The 15977-nt window shown below is 44.1% G+C and overlaps 1 protein-coding gene across 3 annotated transcripts in view; it reads right to left on the bottom strand.

The window, feature by feature from the left end:
* Nucleotides 1-2615: 2615 nt before the first annotated feature.
* The window catches only part of ELOVL6 (ELOVL fatty acid elongase 6), an 81345-nt gene continuing 67983 nt past the window's right edge, over nucleotides 2616-15977 (bottom strand). For all 3 annotated transcript variants that reach the window (XM_055727549.1, XM_055727543.1, XM_027814945.2), the window contains 2 exons: nucleotides 10877-11028; nucleotides 2616-8878 (listed from right to left, as the gene is read on the bottom strand). In XM_055727549.1, coding sequence (XP_055583524.1) covers nucleotides 8454-8878; nucleotides 10877-11028 — 577 coding nt within the window. In that variant the 3' untranslated portion in view covers nucleotides 2616-8453. The remainder of the gene's footprint in view (nucleotides 8879-10876; nucleotides 11029-15977) is intronic.

Raw genomic sequence — 15977 nt, 5'->3', positions numbered from 1 at the left:
GTGGCAGCAGCTGCGGTGGACTGCTGGGGCATCAATTACAGTGACTGCAGCAACAGACAGGATTCAAGCAATAAACTGCAAATGCAATTCAAGGAGCTGCAGCGGGCGATAGCGGGATGGGGAATGAAGCTGGTACTCTCACAGGTGGATGAAAAAGTCCTCCTCCGTGGCTAGCCCAGGGCAGCTCAGGAACAAGGACAAATGTGTTGAGCAAAGCAGTGGGGCTCAGCCTGGACTGAACGGGCAAATCAGCAAAATTCTTGACGTACCAGGGCCCAGGGCTGTCTTTAGGCTCATTGCATAGAGCAGAGAGGAAAGCTGAAGAGCAGTGTAGATGAGGGGCAGGACAGAGCACCATACCCCAGTAGAGTTCACCTGTCTTCCCTAGATCAGTAATATAGGCAACACAGCCTACTCCTTTGTTGTGAAAGATATTATAAATAACTCCTTCTAAGCCTTCTCTGGTGAGCTTGTGACAAAGCAGAACCAAAGGTTTGCTCCCTGCCAAGCTTTGAGGCCTCAAAGGGCTAGAAGGTGGCAGAGCAAGCACAGCTGAAGGCATTTATGTGAGGTTTTCCAGAAGAGATTTTGTGGGTACATCACTCTGAGAGAGCAAAGAGGGCACAAAACTGCTTGAACAAGAGTGGAAAAAGGTTATTTATTCAGCATTTTCACATTAAGCAGTGTGACAAAGCCTCAAGAGCTTCCTTGGCCAAGCTCACCATCACTGTGAAATCTGTGTTTGCTTGCATGGACCTTGTGAAACACTTCAGCTTTGTTCTTGAGGCAATTGCTACACTTGATGGGACAAAGCATGACTGAAAGCAAGGCTGTGCTGTGCTCCTGGACAAGCCAGCAGGAGAGCAGCAGCTATGGCCCCGCGGTTCCCCTCTGCTGTGGCTCAGTTCCTGCACGGGGTCTACTTCAGTCATTCATGCCTGGCATCTGCTCCAGGCCAGAAAACCTTTGTTGTTGCTGGAATGGCAACAAACAGAGCACTGCTAGACCCACGTGGTGATGGATGCCTGCCTGGCTGCACAGTGCTAAAGGGCAAGCACAACACAATTTCTTTTGTCCTGAGGTCATCTTTCTGGGCAAGTGGCAGCCCACATTTGGTGGGGCACCAGGACGACCAGTTCTGCTGGGGACTTTCAGCATAAGGTCATGGCAAGTCATGGCAGCTTGACAGAGGAAACTAGAAACGAGAGCTCATTTCTGCTTGGGGTATAAAGGATGACCCTCCCTACCCACAGCCTTGCCAAAGGTACTGGCACAGTGTGTAGTACATCCACAAAAGCTGTACCCCTTTGCTTTCCACAGAATCTTAATAAAAGAGGGATTTACACCTTCATCTCTGCTCCTACCTCAAATACAGCTGTAATCCAGTCTGGGTCACAGGTAGCTGTCAGAAGCATAGAGAGGTAGGTAGTGGAGCCAAGGAAATGTAGCTTCTACCATAAGCCTGAAATAATCCTATACTGACCACATCCTATTTTTTTTCTCCCCAGTTATTGAGTTCTTCCCAACAGCAGAGCTGCACTTACCTTGGAAATCCACCTGTTTTGCTACATTTGCTCTCCCACTCTCCCTGTGGTGGTACTGAAGATGGTAGGCAGAACTTCCCAGTCTGTATATCCGATTCCCTCTTCTTGTTGCTCCACTTCCAGGCTGCTCCTCGGGCTGGTTCCCAAACCTGTCCTCACAAAGGTTACCAGGGTCTCTTACAGCCTCATGTGTGCCCATCATGGGCCTCTCACTGTATTTGACCCTCTTTCCTCCACGTTCAGCTCATGCTGCCTTTGCTCAGAAACTGTTGTGGGGCTGGAACCCTTTCCAGGGGGAGAGTGGTGAGGTTTCAGCAGGGATACGCTGCAGCTAAACATTTATGCTTTGGGTCCTGCTTCAGTCTTTGGTTAGTGCTGCAAGAGATGCAAGTAACCATATGGGACAACAAAGCTTTTATTTTCCTTTATAGATTGCTTTGGCTTAACAACAAACTACTAAGAGCAGAACAAGCCATTAAATGCTCTTTCGGTGCAAAGCAGGGATGGTTATGCCCATCATTTAGCATGGGTGTTAGTCTGCTCGAGCTGTGCTACAGGCAGAGGGATGGGTAAAAGTGACGTTCAGGGAACAATGGACACATCATCGTTCGGAAAAAGGCTGGTGCAGAAATGTCACAGAGCATCAGTGCCATCAGGAGCCATATGACAGTGCTGGCTGGGCTTGCTGGTGGGTGCTGCTACGTTTGCATGGTCCCCCTGCTTGGAAGGTATCACGATGTACAGGGATTTCGTTTCTTACCAGAGACGCAGAGATTAGGATTTCCAAAGTGCAAGCATGTAGAAACAGGACATTCAAGCACTGATTGTATGATATGCATTCACATCATACAGATGCATGTGCACACATACACACAAAGGAAAAAAAAATGTAATGCTTCTATGTGGTACACAAAACCATGAACTTAATAGAGATTTGCTGGGAAGTGAAATGCAGAGTAGCCATGCCGTAGTCTCATAGCTGGAGAACCGCTTCTCTTTTTCAATAGCTGGACTCTGTGGCAGTACAGACAACAAAATGGATGTTACAGATTAATAAAACACAGAGACAGATTTTATTTTGAACCAAAAGTTAAAATTTTATTTGGAATATCAATATACCCCAAAAAAATAAAAATAAAAACTTCCTTTTATGTAGTGAAATAGCCATTTGAAAATGGTAAAATAAAGATATTTATCATACTATTCTCTCCTAGTTATTGTACACATATTTAACGTTGGTTTTTTTTCTGAATATAAATCTAGCTTGAGCTTTAAGGCTCCAAAAAGCCTAAAGCATGTAGTGGCTCTTTTGAGAAAGCAGATAAGTCAATCAGAGCTGCGGTTTTTCAGCAGACAGGCCTGTTTGAAGCTGTCCAGGACTGGACAGAAGTGAGACTTCTCAGGAAAGTCACTGTTTCAGGGGAGTATTATTTTACACCCACTGGGAAATACACTTTAACCCCACTTCATGCAGCATTGTACTGAGCTTTATGATGTACTGGGGAGGGCCCTGGTTCCCCTTAGCTGTCGAGTTCTTGCGCAGATCTGACCTTATTTGTGTTGGTACATTGGTTAAATTTAAGAAAACAAATCCTACCCTGTGGTGTTTGCTCTGCTGGAAATTAAGTCTATAGCAAGGCACAGATCCTGCCTTTACCCCCATAAGCAAATGGTCTCTGTGCCCATGTGTAGCTGCTCTGACTGCAACAGGGCATTTACAACAGCAGGATCAGGGACTTGCCCTTTAGCTCGCTTTTAATAAAATAAATGGAATGGAAAATGTATTGAAATAAAACAGTAGAAACCCACAACCAATTCTGAGCTGCAAGTCTTCCCTTTTAGAGGGCTCACTGACACTGGGCTGGAAAACATGACTGACAACCCATGCCAGGGCCTGAGTGATGCCCCGAGTAGTTCATGTGACCACTAAATAAACAAGCAGGGGATTTAGGTCTTGCGCTGCCTTCTGCAACTGGGCTGCAGCGGGCTGAAGCAAAACTTGCTGAAGTCACTGGACATCTCACCAACAATCTCACTTTCAGTAGGCATTGGACTAAGTCCTGAACTGTTGTATGGTCTGCAATTTGCTTTGATTTCTTCTGTGATCAAAGCCACTTCTGTTACTGTATGTCTATATTTATGATTTGTATATAAACATGTTACATTTCTGTTACTGGTTCTTAAGTACAGGATAGACTACAACTACTACAGAGATTACCGCGCTGGTATGTTATATCTGGCACTGCTTACAAAGGCTGCTGTTTCACAGTAACAATAATTGGTATCTTACAGTCTTTGTTGCCTGAAACTCACCTGAATATTGATCCCTGAGGTACCATTGCTCTCAACTAAAACATTGTCCCAGGTTTTTGCTTTCAGGAATGAAAAATGAAATACATCTAGGTCTTGAAGTTCACAAGTTGTTAAGACCACGGATGGTCCTCCAAACAAACCCACAAGACCCATGCTTGCACTCAGGGAGCCACTGCATAATTAAATTCTGCAGGAGTGACCCCTTCACACAAGCCTCATTTCACCAGCCACCCTATCCTGTGTGCCTGGCACTATGCAACCCACCCTCCTCCAGCTTTGCCTTTCAAATCTTGGGAAGGAGTGAGCATCCAGCCTGGAAATACTTTCTCCTGGGATATGGAATAGGCCTTCTCCCCTCTCGTCTCTCCTGCAACTTGTGCTCACAACTTTATTCCAGCTACCCAGCTTGGCTCTTTAGTGATGCCTTTTGCATGCTTTGGCTCTTATCTTCTAAGTAAAAAATGGTATTTGTTTACTGTGAGATTCTGGTGAGAGGTCTCTTTTGGTGTTATCAGTGAGTGCAGACATAAATCATTTGTGACTGAGTTACAGAAGGTCTGTAAGCATCAGGGGTTTTCTTCTCATCACAGGCACAATTTAAAGAGTCTGCAGAATTACCCACGTTTTTTGTTTTTCCACTAACTAGTCAAAAATATTTTCTTCAAAGTGTTCACTCAGGAAGAGCCAAATTATGCTCACAACTGCCTAAGCTCAAATCCGTACCAACCCTTCTGGTTTTATTTCAGTACATTGGATTCATGTGTCAAAACATAAAACACAGACTTCTACTTCTACCCTGGCAGCCTGACCTTATCACCAGTGTAACTTCCCTGACTTTAATAATGAATCCTGTAACAGCATCTCCAGCATCTGTGATGGTTGTCACAGGTCCCATAACGCTTGGTAATTTCAATAAAATTTGAGTTCCCCACGGTGTGTGTGAATGCAACAGAATTACAGCTTTATTTAAAACAGGAAAAAAGGGTTCTGGTAGTGGACAGAAAATACTGAAGTGTCACCCCAAGGCTCAAACCAAGGGAAATAAATAGGACCCAATTAGCTGTGTTTCTATGTTGTGGCTTGTATGTTTGAACAGCTGGAGTACTGTTGAGGTATCATTGTATTGGGGTTGACTGGCTCAGTGTTTAAGTACATGTCAGTGGGTTAAATGTGATGTCTAAATAGCACGTGTGCATGTTTTAGGAAGAAACAGAAGTAAGAAATACAGTGCAAGTTGTTTTCATCTTATCCCCAATTTCTCTAATGCCAGTTACCACATTTGACTCCAGTGGAAAACCTTAGAGGAAAAGCCCAATGGTATAGTAGGGCCATAGAACCTGTGTAAATGCATGTGTGACATCATCTCCTGAAGCACGCACATGGCAGTGCAACAGCCAATTTCCAGTGTGATGGTAAATGTACCCCAATTTACACTGTCTCTTATGTGCCTGATCTTGCTGCCTCTTCCCTATGTATATGCTTGCCTGCAGCCTAGTCACCTGCCAGGACCCTCACTGAATTCAGCGCCGAGTTGCCCCTGCATGTCCGAGGTACACCTGCACTGCGTTCTGAGGAGGAGCTTGCTTGGGCTGGTTTCTGCACTGGAGCCACTTCCCAGGCAGTAAGAAAGGTGGCCCTCGCTCGCCCAGCCCCAGCTGGTGGGGCAGTGGGCACATCAGGGAGCAGGCACTGGGAACGGTGCAGAGGTACCCACGAGGGCTTTGAGAGGATGGGGGTAAGAGCAGGTGAAATTCTTGCTCTGCTGAAGTCAGTGTCGGCACTGCCAGCATTGGCATCCAGCATGCACAAGTGTAGGGGTTTTTCTTCCGTCTTACGCAATTAAGGAAAAACAATGTACGAAACGTGGTAGGTTGGTTGCAACCCATCCTGTTTTCTGCCTCTGTTTAACTTGGGCTGTGAGTCCTTGCCTTGCAGTGGTGTCACTTCTTATTGATAAAGTTTATCAATATCATTTATAAATTACTTAAAAGCCACTGGCCATAAGCCTCAAATGAACAGGAGGTGTGCGCGGCTCCTTTCCCTCTGCTCGGATCAAAGGCAGCCGGACACACTGGCTCTGTCCAAAGCAGAGCAAAGCCTCCACTAACTTCACAGGGCCCAAAATTTCTGCTCCAGCTTCAGCTCTGGACACTGGACTCCTGCTTTATTTGAGAGACCTAAGACACACAGGACTGAGGGTCTAAATGGCACAGTGGTGGGCTTCTACCAATGCTTCTCATCGACTTTAATTTTGCCTTTTTTGCTCTTAACCAGTTGTCTTAACCTGCTTCTTAGCCAGGGCAAAATTAAGCATGAGGAAGAAGGCTTATTCAGCATTATAATTATCTACTCCCAAGCTGTATAACAAAATGGTTTACACATTTAATTGGTTTTGTCTAATATTTCCACGTATACAGTAGTCCTATTAATGAGTATCATAGCTTCATTACTGCATATCACATTTTGCTATTTGTTGTGTACCATAAAATAACGTCAGCACATCAATAACTTAAATAACACAAATGTAAACTCATTTTCTGCTTGTTGTAATCATGATTTCAGCCTGCAAAGGCTTTTTGACTTGTAAGACCATTCACGTAACATGGAATGTAACTTTATTTGTTCTTCTTTTGTATATAATGAGACACCGAAAGCCCTTGTCATCTTTTAACAGGATACTAAAGCAGCTCTGTTTCATGAATGACAGCACAATTAAAGCTAAAAATCGTAATTAAAAAAAAATACCCTTTGTACTGTACAATCTCAAATTAAAGCAAGAAAGATAATGACAATCTTTTGCATTAGCCAGGAAACGTGATTCTCTGCCACTGGGCTTCTTTTTTTTCTTGTTGACAATTCACAGAATGTGTATATGGGTGTAGTTATAGGTGTGTGTATATCCTATGCAGAACAGCAGTCCCTATCTTGTTGATCTAGTTCTTCTAATTGTTTAGTTAAACTACCTAACTGATACAATTTAGAATACTACATTAACACATTTAACATCAAGTTTACATACTTGCGTCTTTGAAATACTAGGAACTTTTACACATTTTTATTTGGCTTTGTAAGGACTGGAGTATCACAGATAATGCAATGTACTTGTCTTTGAAAGAATATGGCTGTTCTCAACTAACTCTCTAAGGTTCAGAGTGAAATACGTTTCTCCTTATATCTGTAGCTGACTTCAGAGAAGGAAGTGTCTCCTGAAGTGGTCAGTCTGATGTTACAGTACAGATTCTGCAGAGAGAGAGATACATATTTAATGAAGGATAATTCTCTCTGGACTTTAGAGTTAAGCTGCTGCAGCAAAGTTACTCCGTTTAGACTCGTTTTTTTCTATACAAACCGAGAAAAACCTATTCCAAGTATGTTTTGTAGTAGTAGCTCCACATAACCAGAGGAGGGCACTTTGAACATCTCTGCACTGCCCAGGAGGCAGATGCAGAAGCACAGTGTTACCTAATGTCGTGCAGTCCTGCCATCTCTTCCCGCCAGGCAGGTAGCCTTGCATCCACAAAAATATAGAATCCGTATTGTACCACAGGGCTCTGTTCTGAAAACAGTGGGCAGATGTATCACTCTCTTCTTGCTAACTAGGATTTCTTCCGATTTCCCCTGTTTAATTCGGTGTTGCTGTGGGTTAAATTGAGATTAACAGATAATTCCTAAAAATCACGAGGGCAGTTGTCTCCCTCTCCTTCCTGAACATCATTCTGCTATTAGCCCCTGGTAATTTAGCAAATATTGATTGATTTAACCCTCTATGACTTATCCTGCTGCAGAAATTCCTTGCCTTTAACTGAAAAATGCACTTGGAAAATGCACTCTGAGATATGTATTGCAACAGTACATCTTTTCACATTAAACTCTTGTAAAAGTACTGCTCCTTTCCGCCTTCTGAGGGAGCTGACTTTGCATCCCAGATCTGTTTCCCTGGCAGAGTACATAGCGGAGAAATCAATCTCTTCTCTTTTCCATTCATGACCACAGTGTGGAGTTCAGCCACTTCCCATGCAGGAAACATCCTTCTGGGTTTCATTTTGGCTAAAGGTATCAACATTCTATGGAAAAGATTTTAATTTTGCAATCTTACTGTTATCATAGACAGATTTTTTTTTGTCACCTCTCTACTTTGTTTTGTTCAAGTTTAATGCTGAAAAATTATTAGAAAGGATTTAGAAACTTTATTTTTTTTAAAGTCTCTCTTCCACCCTGGGGAAACACACTGCTTATTTATTGTACTCTTCCCCCCTCTTCTCTTCTTTTTTCTTCTCTTCTTTATTCTTCTCTTCTCTTTTTTCTTTTTTTTTTTTCTTTTCTTTTTTTCTCTTCTTTCTTTTCTCCTTTCTTTTCTAGAGCAGACAGGTACAAGAAGGAAGTTCTCTTTCATCAGCAGTCCTTTGAGATAGAGTAGAATTCAGTGAGTCCTCACCATGATAGGATCATAAACTTACTGGGTTAAACCAACCTAACTTTCCCTAAGCTGCCAAGTTTTAGCTGCACCATACATGAATGTGTTTCCTTGTGCCATTTTCTTTTCTTATACTTTTGTTTTTCTTGATGACCCTGAGCTATGGCTTCTTGTTCCTACCACTAGTCAACCTTCCTTTCTTTTCTGGTTTTGCCGATATAGGCCTCAAAGAAAAAATGGCAGAAGAGCACAAAGTAGCTGAGGTACATGAGAGAGGACCAGATGATGTTCTGCACGTGGGAATGGCACTGGCCCTGCTGCATCCAGGAGAAGACCAGGTAATTGATCACGCAACCGATCAACATCTGAGTGATCTGCGACAAGGTGATGAACATGGCAAACTTGCGTGAGACTCTGAAGCCAGCGGCCCTCAAGGCATAGTAAGAGTACATAACGGCGTGTACTCCATAGTTCATGGTCATGAACCAGCCACCGCCAGCCACCATGTCCTTGTAGGAATACCAAGAATAAAGTAACACAGTAATGTGATGGTACCAGTGTAAGAAGATGAGCTTCTGTTTCCTAAGAATAATGAATATTGTATCACCTGTAACATAAAAAACAAACAAAACAAAAACAAAAAAAAAAAAAAAAAAAAAAAGGAGGGGAGGAAATGAGAAACATATTGAACAATTCCATAATTACCTCAGTGCTCTCTTCCCTTTGCTGTTGCAGGAATATATACTATTTTAGAGCATGTAAAAAAACACCTCAGCTCTAAATACAAGAGCCTGTCTGATCCGAGAGCCAGCCTGGCTCCTGATCTCTATGCGATCTCTGGAAACCCAGTGTGTCCACATTTTCCTGTGTGGATAACCCATTTGAAAACTCCATAGGTTTACCTGGTAGCCATTTGCTGCAAACATAATCCGTGACCGTTTGGTGAGATAGGTGGATGTACGTGCATCATCTCTGACTGCGACACTGTCCATTATAAACTGTGACTAGAAGAGAAGTGCAGCTCGGCAGAGCAGAAAATCTGAAGAGGAAGCAGCACAGCGTCCTCTGATTCAAATGCCTACCTGCAAACTGAACCTAGTTAAACTCAGTAGAGCCTTCTGAGCTACTACGCAAAAAGCTACTGTATGTGCAACCTACAATACCGAAACGTATGTAACTGCCAGGAAAAAAGAATTCCAGAAAGAAATTTTGTTTACGTTGAAGTGCACATCTGTTTCTGCAAATTCACGTTGCTATTGTAGAAAAGTAAATTTTGTTTCTCTTTCCTCCTTTTTTCTTCTTTCTGCTTCTCATGATTGCACCAAGCACCTCAAGCAGACACATGCATATACGTATGCTACTTGTTTTCTATTGTTATAGACACAGTGTTTCCAAAAAGTTCCCTGAGATTTGAATCTGGGGGCTTAATTCTACCTATATATATACACCAAGAAATCCAAATCATTAATATTAATGATGGGTGGAACCAAAACTGCACTGTCTGCAGAAGGTTAGTAATAAGCCATAATGCTACTGTTTACTTCATCAGATGCAAGATGTTAACTCACATTTTTATAAGTAATCATATGTTCAATTTATTGTTGCTGTGCAGTTCTAGCTGATGTCTTCCAGTTTTAACAGCTACATTTCTGCGGTTCTGCAATCATTTAAGCAGCAAGAAGCCAAGGGATTCTGACCCAGCAAGGCAACTGGTGTCTGTCTCTTTCCAGTTTTTATGCTGATGAATTGCTGTCCTATAATTTGCTGCATCAAATTCTCTGTTGAAAGGTAAAGACTTATTTTTGCTTTACACCTGATCACAGGGAGTGCTGCAGCCCTTTGAGATTTAGTAAGGACATCCTCCAAAACGAAAACTGGAGGGCTGCTAAATCACTGCCTCCTCCTTTCCATTAAAACAATCCTTTCTCACACTAATATGTCACGGGATGAGGACACATGGCTATTAAGTTGGCTTTGGCATGTATCTCCTAAGTATCCCTACCAAAAAAATTGCTGGAGACACAGGACTGTATAAGAATCAGGACTGGAAAATCTAGGGATATTATGGGAAATTGGTTTCTATTTGGAGGAAGCAGACAGCCACAGCTTTCAATGTTTAGGGAGGAAGCACATTACTGTTCATAATTGTACGCCTACACATGTATTTAAGGACAAATGCTGCAGAATAGAGGCAGAACCTGACTCAAAGCCTCTTGCTGACACAGCTGCTGTAGCACACCCTTCACTTCTGTACCCGTGGAGTGAGTGACTGCCAATTACACTACTCGTATTTGCCTACAAGTAGCAAAGGAAGAGGTATGGACCAGATTGCTCTTATCTCTTGACTGCCCTGCTGTGTACAATCACTGCAGTTTATTCCTGGGCTGGGAATGGTCTTATTCAACTGCACGTTGCTCTAACTTCAGCCAAGCTGGACTTAACCTCTAGAGACTAACACATGCAGAGTTTGAGGTTGCTTTTGTTTACTCAGTTTTTCTAAAACTAAACCAAGATTTCGACAGCACTGAGACCCTTCTTGTGCTTCCTGCACAGACATTTCTACTGAAAATACTCACAGTGAAGGAAAGAGAGAGAGGGTACTCACCTAGTTCAGGTGCTTTGCTTAGCACAAATGCATATGCCCAGAATTTGCTCACAGGTCCAATGTAAAAACTCTGGTCACACACTGACTGCTTCAGGCCTTTGGTCATCAAAATGTACAGCATGTAAGCACCAGTTCGGACAGCACCAAATATACTTCAGAATAAAAAGAGAAAATGAAGAAAGTTGAGTGGACACTTGAAAACTACATGCCATTGCTTCCAATCATTATGAGAAAAAGGCCATAAATTTGCTGAAATAATAAGTTTGAGACATCCTCAAAGCTGGAGCAACTCTGCTGGCTTCTAGGAAGTTATTCTGAACTCAGATTTGTAAACTGTACTACAGCTGCAGTCCCTGGTTAGTCTGGAATGGTAACATCAACGTTTTTTATTTCATTATTACAGGAATAACCCTTAAGTTTTCAGAGGCACCAGGAGACATCTGCTTCAGCTGAAAACAACATGCAGAGTTTTGATTGCTGATGGCTGGGAAACTACAAGAAATGAGCTGATAAAGAGCTGTCATCAACATAATCAGGACCAGTTCCTCCTCCTGATTTCCTCAGTTTTCTCTCCTCTCTCCCTGTGTTTGTTACACCTACAGGAGCTCCGAGCATACTCAAACCCAGGTAGGGCACACAGATTTTGACGGGGGCTTTCAGTCAGGGCTGGTGTTTTGGTGCACATGCTGACTTCATCTCTTAACAGGTCACTGCTAACAGAGGAATCTTGTTCACTCAAGTCATGAACAGCAGATTTACCCTCAACCTCAAGAGAGATACAAGGTAACAGTGTTCCATAAATGAGAAACATCAAGAGATTTGCAATGGTATTAATTTGTGCAATTACAGAGGGGATAGGTTCAGATAACAAAAGACATGCAGCTGATGTAAGGAACAAAGACTTCTGCCTCAGCAGCGAGGAGCTCTGCAGAAGGAATTGCCTCACTTTTATGGCAAGAAGGTATTTGCCCGTTGTCTACCATTGTAGCTTGTTGGCCTCTCAAAAGCTGTGACAAATACTGGGTGAAACAAGCAGCATCCAGAAAAACAGAGCAAAGGAAGCCTCAATCTCCTCTGGGATTGAGTGTATCTCACTTTATGCCTACATCATATGTCCCTGCATCTCTACCAAGCTCCATCCTATCTCCCCTCCAACTTTTTTGTGACCTTGTCCTACTCATGAATCCTCTGGTTCCTGCTCTGCCTTGGTGCATTTCGTGACCATCACATGACAGCAAGCAAACCAAGCCACCTAAAATCAATGTGCAGACACATGTGGGCAATGCAAGCTGCCATTTATGCAGTGTGTGTGAAATAAGGAACAGTTCATCTGAAGTTATAGATTCTCTGTTACCTGTCCTTGTCTTGTGAAGTCAGTATTCTTTAAAAAATGTGCTTTAAAATCATCAAGGCAGCCTCAAATGTTGAGGTCTATGGCAGTTTTTATGGTGCTCGGTCAGAATAGAGGGTTCAAGTAAAGCTTGCAGAGGATAAAAATTATTGACTTAAGTTTTTATAGATTTTGCACAAAGTATTTAGATTTTTAAAATCTGCAGCACTGATATACCCAGTCAAACCTGTCTGCTGCTAAGGAGCAACGTACTTTGCTCTCCCCTGTCCACTTCATGCACTCTGCAACCAAAAGGAGCACCATGCTGCCTGGTGCTCTACAGGCTCTATCAGTGGCATCACAGATGGAGCTCTACAGCCAGGTCATGCCCCGGGAGAAGTGTTACATCCTAGCTCCCACACCATTACTATCTGCTATTTATATGGTGGTATTTGTTCATGGGCTCTACTTCCATGTGAGTTCTCTTGTGCTACATGCAAATAAACAACCATCCTGCTGTGGTACAGGTGTTCTGAAGGAGTTTGGCTGAGTCTGTTTTCTTGTTAGCACTGCACAAAGCAATGTGCATATTCCCAGGCTTATGCAAGACAGCCATTGCAGTCTTTCATGTCCATCCACCCCTGCATGCAGAAGAGACAGTGCAGTATCCTTAGCATCTATGCAGCCTGCAGTGCATCTTCTCCATGTAGGGCTGTTCTCTCCCAGAAATGCTCCCTCAGCATGCTTTTCTCACGTCATTCAGGGATCCTTTTAACTCGGCAGAGAGTGCCAAAGCCTGCAGAAGTTTTGAAATGAGATGCAACTCGTTCTGTGCCTTTTCTCTGGCATTTAACACATGCCCTTTTTTTTCTCAGCAGTTGCATTGCTCATTCCCAAGAAGACAGGAGATCCTGACAGAGATGTGATCTGATCACTTCCCGAGGCAGTGAACTCCTCAAGCTAGTCAGGGCAGGCTGCTGCTTGCTCCTGTGTTTTAGGTGGTGGCAAAACTGGGTGGAGGAAGATCACACAGAACATCTAATGATACGCCGGTTCTCCCATTAGCAAGTAACTCAGTACTGACATTAAAATGGGGGGCAAAAAAGGAAATTTAAAATTATGAAAACAAACAGCTGCGAGCCATATGCCTTTCCTTGTACAGAAGCTGTATTGCTTTTCTAAAATGTCATTTATTATTCAAGTTTTAAAACGGAAGAAAATTCTGTGCCATGAACACGAACTCAGATGAGAAGAGTGCTTGTTCAAGCAACAGGCAAACATTGACTTAACTGTAAGTGATTGAGTAGGGACACCCAGGGATTTAATCTGGACTGATAACAGAGCCAAAGAGTATTTGCCCTGTGGGGATTACAGAGTTTCACTTTGCTCTGTGTGTGTGCGCACACACACACTTTTCTATAATCTCACAGGATATTGGTTTCCTCTGGTTCCATGGCCCTAGAAGCGACTCCAGCTACTGCTCTTTATGGTGTGAGTCAGACTAATCTGGATTTTCGATCCGTAAAAAATCAAGTTACATATTTGCATAATTCACAGGGGAAGGCTTTATAAATAAGGAGGATGGCAAACTGGAAGTAACTGATTCTAATTACCTAAATAGACGCAATGAGCATGTACCTGTTTATGAGATGTGCTGCATGCCAAAACACTACCTTGCCAACAAGCACACACCACTGGAGACAGAAAAAGATCTAACATGCATCTGCAAATGTGCCTTGGACCCAGAGAGCCAGGACTGCTTTTTGTGCCTATGACACTTAATCTTGTTTATTCTGCAAGGTAAAATCAACCAACAAATTTCTATCTTGCAAAGACATGATGTGCAGCAGAGTTATGACATTGCTTGCTCAGTAAATCACTTCTGCTTCATTTTGTCCTCGCCCTGCTCTCTGCTTTAGCTTTTGTGAGGTATTGAAATGAACTGCTTACCAAAGCAGTCTGTCTGGTGGGAATCATCTGTACGGATTTCAGAAACAAGGTACCAGTGAATTACTGTACAATTACAGCCTTTTGCAACCAGAGAGACTGATCAGAAACAAACTGCACTGGCTAATGCAGCTTTCTCATCTATTCAGACTCAAAATGTCCTACATTCTCTTCCCCTCAGGCAGTGACTTCTCTGGTAGATTAACAAATGCCCAACTGATATTTTACTGTCCATAATACCATCAAAACATAACTACGAGTAAAATAAAAACATACTTTTTCTTCATAAACTTGTTTTCAAACAAGGCTGTGGTGGGTTGACCCTGGCTGGACACCAGGTGCCCACCAAAGCTGCTCTGTCACTCCCCTCCTCAGCTGGGCAGGGGAGAGAAAAATACATCGAAAGGCTCGTGGGTTGACCTAAGGACAGGGAGACATCAGTCACCAATTACTGTCATCAGCAAACCAGACTCAACCTCAGGAAATCAGGTTATTACCAATCAAATGAGTGTAGCATAATGAGAAGTAAAAGCTAAATCTTAAAACACCTTTCCCCACCCCTCCCTTCTTCCTGAGCTTAACTTCACTCCTGATTTTCTCTGTCCTCCCCACCAGCGGCATGGGGAATGGGGGCTGCAGCCAGTCCATCCATGCTGTCTCTGCCAATCCTTCTGCCTCAGCGGCAGGACTCCTCACACTCTTCCCCTGCTCCACTGTGGGTTCCCTCCCCCAGAGACAGCCCTCCACGAACTGCTCCAACGTGAGTCCTTCCCGTGGGCTGCAGTTCTTCACCAACTGCTCCAGCATGTCTCCCTTCCACGGGGTGCAGCCCTGCAGCAGCAGACTGCTCCAGCCTGGGTCCCCCACGGGGTCACAGGCCCGGCCAGCAAACCTGCTCCAGCCTGGGCTCCTCTCTCCACGGGGCCACGGGTCCTGCCAGGAGCCAGCTCCAGTGCGGGCTTCCCATGGGGTCACAGCCTCCTTCAGGCATCCACCTGCTCTGGCGTGGGGTCCTCCGTGGGCTGCAGGTGGGTGTCTGCTCCACCGTTAACCTCCATGGGCTGCAGGGGACAGCCTGCCTCACCATGGTCTTCACCAGGGGCTGCAGGGGAATCTGCTCTGGTGCCTGGAGCATCTCCTGCTCCCCTCCTTCCTCACTGACCAGGGTGTCTGCATGGTTGCTGCTCTCACATATTCTCACTCCTCTCTTCAGCTGCAATTGCACAGGGCTTTTTTCCCCCTCTTCTTAAATACGCTGTCCCAGAGGCACTACCACTGCTGTGACGGGCTTGGCCTTGGCCAGTGGTGGGTCCGTCTTGGAGCCGGCTGGCATTGGCTCTGTCAGACACAGGGGAAACTTCTAGCAGCTTCTCACACAAGCCACTCATGTAGCCCCCCGCTACCAAAACCTTGCCATGCAAACCCAATTCAGAGGGCTGCAAACACATCCCACGCATGGGTGAGGCACAGCATGAAGAAGGGGTGAAATGAGAGCTGGGGAGCTACCTGATGGGAAGACAAAGCAGGCATTAGTAGCCATAGCAAGCAGTCTGTTACTACTTTCTGTTACCTCTATCCTGCTTACCAGAAGGGAGTGAAGTACTTGTTTCTCAAAAGCCTGCTCTCAGGGAGTAGGTAGTTCCAAGACTTCAACTCCAGCTGCCGTTGTAGCAGGCTCAGCTCCTCCTTGCACTGAGGAAGATGCTGCTCGTTTTTGCTAGGGCTGCCTTCTGTGCAGACCCACAACTGCAGCTGGCCCCTGACACCTCTGGACATCCTGGTCCAGGATCAACACTGCAGAGTTGAGCAGGGAATGTGACTTCA

The sequence above is a fragment of the Falco cherrug genome, chromosome 1, assembly GCF_023634085.1.
Source record: "Falco cherrug isolate bFalChe1 chromosome 1, bFalChe1.pri, whole genome shotgun sequence".
Classification (NCBI taxonomy): Eukaryota; Metazoa; Chordata; class Aves; order Falconiformes; family Falconidae; genus Falco; species Falco cherrug.
The sequence above is the reverse complement of the archived record's forward strand: the minus strand, read 5'-3'. Positions and strand labels throughout refer to the sequence as shown.